Source organism: Aptenodytes forsteri, unplaced genomic scaffold (assembly GCF_000699145.1).
Source record: "Aptenodytes forsteri isolate BGI_AS27 unplaced genomic scaffold, ASM69914v1 Scaffold280, whole genome shotgun sequence".
NCBI lineage: Eukaryota > Metazoa > Chordata > Aves > Sphenisciformes > Spheniscidae > Aptenodytes > Aptenodytes forsteri.
Window position 1 is genome coordinate 1,081,016 of NW_008796042.1, and position 5,835 is coordinate 1,086,850.

At 48.3% G+C, this 5,835-nt stretch overlaps 1 protein-coding gene across 1 annotated transcript in view; it reads left to right on the forward strand.

The window, feature by feature from the left end:
- The window catches only part of GALNT14 (polypeptide N-acetylgalactosaminyltransferase 14), a 155,917-nt gene that overhangs the window by 139,956 nt on the left and 10,126 nt on the right, over nucleotides 1-5,835 (forward strand). The window contains exons 21-23 of the mRNA XM_009285585.1: nucleotides 1,002-1,128; nucleotides 3,763-3,855; nucleotides 5,196-5,279. Coding sequence (XP_009283860.1) covers nucleotides 1,002-1,128; nucleotides 3,763-3,855; nucleotides 5,196-5,279 — 304 coding nt within the window. The remainder of the gene's footprint in view (nucleotides 1-1,001; nucleotides 1,129-3,762; nucleotides 3,856-5,195; nucleotides 5,280-5,835) is intronic.

Here is a 5,835-nt window from a genome sequence, read left to right on the forward strand (position 1 = left end):
GAAAAGGAATTTGTAGTTTTGGAGTAAATACATGCTACGTGTAGCTCTATACTGTCAAAAGATGATAAAATAGGATGCAAAGAACTGCAGAAGCCTTCTCTTTTTAATTTCCTATCTTTTCCATGCTGGTTCTGTCTAAGCATGACTGTCTGACAATATAGCTGCAGATTCATAGCTTCACAGGCGTTAGGACCAGATGGACCCATTAGATCAGCCATTCTGCTCACCCATCCTACCTCGCCAGCTAGGATTTCATCCAGCTCCCTGCCAAGAGCCCCGTAACTTCTGGTGTCAATTGTGCCACAGGCTCGTTTTCCTCCAGAAGGGCCCCGTGGACCAGCCAGAGAGTGGCTTGGGGCAACCAGGAGATGTTTCCCGTACTGACAGCTTATCCAGATTTTTGGGATAATCCCTCCCACCACTGAACTTTGCTTGTGTGAAGGAGTGTGCCTTGTTGGTCCGCAATGTTGGCACTCACGGCCCAGAGTACGTGCTGGGCAGGGTAAGCTCCTGTCCATTTTGGGACAGGTGATGGATGCACAGTGCTCTGTTCACTTTGCAGAATCAATGGTGGATTCATAAAGATAATGACCATTGTAGTCATTAGTAAACAGAATTCATGGCCTCTCCTGGTGAACTTGACAGCCCTTTGGAGGGAAGTGACTCTGAAATAGGCAGTGCAGAAGTAATTAGGGGAGCACAAAACTGGCAAGATGATTCTGCGATGTAAGTGGGGCTGCATGAAAAGGGACGTACTTACCATCTCGCTCTTGCCATTGTGATAGCACCTGCTGTACTACAGGGAGGTTTCAAGTGCACTGACTTTAAACAGATCGCAAGAAGCTTTGAAATGCACTTTTAAGGGAGTTGTGCCTAGGAAAGCCCCTCTGGTAGTTGATTTACCCCAGTTTAATGTGGCAGAGGATGAAGTGAGAGGTAACACCAGGATCCAGCCTGCTCTAGGACAGAAAGACAGAATGATGAAGCTGCTTCTCTTGTAGAAATCTCTTTCCGTGTGTGGATGTGTGGAGGGAGCCTGGAAATCATCCCCTGCAGCCGTGTTGGACATGTCTTCCGGAAGAAACATCCATACATCTTTCCAGAGGGAAATGCCAATACATACATTAAGTAGGTGTTTTGTGCTTGCTTTGTTCTTTGTGAAACGGAATAAGGTGCTGCCTTGTGGGGAGGGGGGAGCAGAGAAGACGGGGAGGAAAGTTTGTTTTGAAAACTTTGAAATATCCCTGGGCAGGAATCTCCTGAGCTGAAGAAAATACAAGTCAGTACGATTCTCCCGTAGGATTCCTACAGTGTCAAGAATATGACAGAAATCAGACACTTACATGGTACCTTTCATCAGCACAGAAATGGAGGGAGGGCCCCAGCATCTCCCCGAGTACTAGCTACCATAACAGCAAATGGTTTGGACACTAAGGTCATCAGAACACATTTATAATGACCTGAAATCAGGCTGGCAGCAATGTCTGTCGGTACCCAGTGACCTTAGCTGAGGGCTGAGCGTGGCTCAGCTGAACCAGAAAATTTGGTTCCCGATGCCCCTCCGAGAAAGGAGCCGAGCAGCATGCCAGAGCGGGTGGCTTCGCCTCCGGGCTGGTGCTGTCTCAAGCAGAGGCAGGAATGGGCTGCACCTCACTGGCGGGGACACCAAAGGAACTGCCAGGGCATCCCAGCTGAAGGCAACCTGTCTTCATGCACAGGAACATAGACTGAATCAGGTACTGAAACAGCTGGCTGAAATGGGCTAAGATCCTGGAAACAGCAGGCAAGGAAGGAGGCAGTCCAGAAGTGGGAATTGGCATGGGAAAGATGATGGGAGCAGCTAGTGAAGTCAGGAAGGATTTCCTCCTTTTTTTAGAGCATGAGGCTGAAGGTTGTCCATTAAGTAAATGACAGAGAAAAACACTGGGGGCACTTATACTTAATGTAGGGTTGTTTCTCAGCTAAACTGCATTTGTGTGTGTTTACACACCAGGCATTCCTTTTAGTGTGGCTTTCCCAGTGCTACAAAGAGTCGACAACAGTATTTGTGAAGACCCAGCTGCCTGCAGCGGGGTTACCACTGACCCGGGCTCTCTGCAGCTTCCCCACGCTTCGCATGAGACAACGAACTGGGGGAGTGCAAATTACATCTCTCGGTTATATCTAATATGCGATTTCCAGCCACGCAGCGTGTGGGGCAGGAAGGGGACTTTGTCACCTTGCTTCAAAAAGACGGTGGTGAGGAGCACAGGACATTGCTGGCATCAAGGAGGAGGGCACAAATTTGAGAGTCACGAGGAGGGCTCTTGCTTTTAGTAGTGAAATAAGAGTCCTACAGAAGAGGCTGGGATGTGGCAAAATCTCCACTATCGGAGTCGCTGCAAACCTGAGTGAAAAAGCAGCGTCTGGGTTGCATCACCTGCAGGAGGAGCAAGGGGAGCTTGAGCGGGTACGGCTCTTCTGGCTGTGCCCCAGGCACAGGCGCACAGGGACTTTGGGGAGGTCTGAATCAATGCCTAGGTGTGAGCCTCAGCATTTATCCCCATGTTTCTTATAAACCCAAATGAGATCAGAAAGCCAGACAAAAAACCCCTGCACTTTGGGGAAGGTTAGGTACAGATGTTGATACTGTGACTTAGGCATCTCTTGAGCAAGAGGACTTAGACTATTGCAGCGGCCTTAGAGAGGAAGAAGCACCATGAAGCAGCAAGGGACTGAAAAGCGGTCTGGAGAAACATATCTGTAGGCATTAGGAGCTGTGATTTTATTAACCTTATGGTATCTATCAGCCTTAAAATTAATGTTATAGTATATAGACTGAGAGGAGAAGCAGCTTCTGGCAACCTGATGCTATGTGGTACCTCTGTTTAAACAGAGATGTTAGCAAAAAATATCTCCACCTTTCTGCCAGATATTGATTTTTTTCCACACAGCCTCTACTTCAGTGTGAGAGACAGCTCGGGCTCCAGAGTTGCGCTGGCTTCACGTGCGGACTATCTCCTTTTCTGGGCACATGGGGCTTGGCTGGATCCAGAGCCTGCACCTGCAGCCTAGTGGTGTAGTAGCAATAGCTTGGAGGCACTGGCCTGCCTTGGAGCGGGAGCTTGGAGGACTCCCCTGACCTGGGCAGGGATAGGCAGATAGGCATGGAGCAACAAAGCCATTTGCAAGGAGAGTTAGAGCCATCTGAAGTCAACAGAAGATTTCCTGAGGTTCATAAACCTTCTGCAGACACTGGCCGATGTGGAAGACTGACATTTATGCTACAGCATTGTAGTTGGGGTGGTTTCTCTTAAGTTTTGAGTGCTGAGATTTGCCCCAGTGAAATCCAGGGGTGCAAAGCGGGAGAGTCCATACAGGATTAATGCAAAGGAAATATTTGCCTTCAATCTTTGGCAAATTCTGCACCACTTTTCAGAGCTCCATCCCAGCTGCTAAATAAACCCCCAGGCACGCCTACCTGGGAGATGACACTTAAGAGAAGCTGCACTTCTGAGTCTAACGGATGCAAAGCATCCAGCTGAGTTTGAAATGGTGAATTCATCACCCAAGCTTTTGCCTTTTCTGTTTGGTCCCTGGAGTAATGGGGAAGAGGAGTATCTTCTCTAGTAGAGAGGGGTGGGCTGGCTCAAAGGTGGTTTGGACGAAGCCAAAGACCAAGTTGAGGATGGGAGGAGAGCGGGATGGAATAGTCAATGCATTTCAGAAAATGTCACCTCGGAGGCTTCCTTGGTTTCACCTGTCTTTCGTTGCCTCCTTCAGAAACACCAAGCGCACCGCGGAGGTGTGGATGGACGAATTCAAGCAGTACTACTATGCGGCTCGTCCCGCAGCCCAAGGAAGGCCTTATGGAAAGTAAGTGTCTTTTTCTGCTGCCTGTGCCCTGCCTGCTGCAGTGGGTGTTCACGGTGACGTCGCCCTGCTGCGGAAACCTGCCTGTGTTGTTTCTGTAGTAACGCTCAATTAAATGCTAATGGTAGGCAGATCCTATGAGCACAGCAATGAAACATGTAAACAACTAGTTTATATGCTGTGCTAGTTTATCCCAGTGAGTGAACCGAATCGAGGTGGGGGAAAACCCTCTCTGCCTATGTCCTGCCCTTGGCATTAGGTAAAGTACTTCTGGTCCCAGAGCGGAGTTTGCAGGGGAGAGTCCAGAGGTCTCACTGGCAGCTGAGGGGCAGGAAAATAATCAAATTTTGGGCCCACTAAGGCTTTATTGGAAAGGAGCAAGTGCTTTGTATTCAGGGAGTTTGCCATTCATTCTGTGAGCAGTCAGAAACGCCTCCCTGTCAGAAGGACTGTACATATTTGTGTTAATTTCTCATTTTCATATGCTCTTCCTTTCCTTAGAAAGTTTCCTTTGGACTGCAGCAGGTTCCAAATCCAACCGCAAATTCCTTTCAGCTACTCTTCAATTTCTGAGATAAATAAATTGCAGTCCTGGTGACTAACCTATTTCCACTGAATTCATACCCTCTTCCCATCCGTCAGCATGGACTGAAGCAACAGCTCTATCCTGCTAAATATAGGAGGGTGTAGAGAAGGTAGACTATGCAAAGGGAAGGTACTGGAGGCTTCCTACTGCTCTGTAAACGCCAGCTCATAACAGCTCCACAGGTAGAGGCTGGCCCAGGGAGGAGCTGGAGTTTGGAAAATGTCACTATACAGCATGATCCCTCAGCAGAAATTTTGCCCTGGTTAATGAAAGAAAGAAGTATTTCACCATGTGATTAACATCTGCTGACTTAAAGGTGTGGTTAGGTCCTCTTGGAAATCAAGGCCTTCTGTAGTCCTGTAAATTAAGAGTAACATATAATAGCATATATTAATTTCCTAGTACACTAATGTATTAAATAAATACTTATTGCATATAGTAGATAGCATACATTTTTTTACTAATAATTTTTAAATAACTGTACTTTTCCTTGAACCTTTTCATCCATCAGACTCCAGGCTCCTTGTTAAAATGGCAATATGTCATCATGCCGTTTTACCAAGTGAGACCTCCAAAGAGACAGAGATCAAAACGACCGCTCAAGCTCATGCAGAAGATAGCAGAAAATAGGGCTGCTGATGCTCTTGTATTTGCTATCTGTGCATATCTGTTGGGTTTCTCTCAGCTTCCCTTTTTGGTGCATTGGGTCTCACCTTCATGATTTCCATTGTATATCTATGATATTTTCTTCCCACAGCATCCAGAGCAGAGTGGAGCTGCGGAAGAGGTTGAAATGCCACAGCTTCAAGTGGTACCTGGAAAACGTTTATCCCGAACTTCGGTATGGATGTGCAATCTCTGCCTGTGTCTAGCAGGCCAGCGGGATGCCCCATCCCTCCTACCCCACAGAGCTTTCCTCTGCCCTTCCAGTCCCCACACCTCTTCCTGCCCCAGAGACACAGGCACCCCCTCCCTTGGGCTTCACAGAAGGGCATAGTGAATTTTGTGCTGGCTTTAAACACAGCTTGCTCACAGTGTGACATGGGATGAAGGGATTGAGAGCAGCCCTGCCGAGAAGGACTTGGGGGTACTGGTGGATGAAAAGCTGGACATGAGCCAGCAATGTGCGCTTGCAGCCCAGGTGGCCAATTGTATCCCGGGCTGCATCAAAAGCAGCGTGGCCAGCAGGTCTGAGGGAGGTGATTCTGCCCCTCTGCTCCGCTCTGGTGAGACCCCACCTGGAGTACTGTGTCCAGCTCTGGAGCCCTCAGCATAAGAAAGACACGGACCTGTTGGAGCGGGTCCAGAAGAGGGCCATGAAAATGATCAGGGGGATGGAACACCTCTCCTATGAAGAAAGGCTGAGAGAGTTGGGGTTGTTCAGCCTAGAGAAGAGA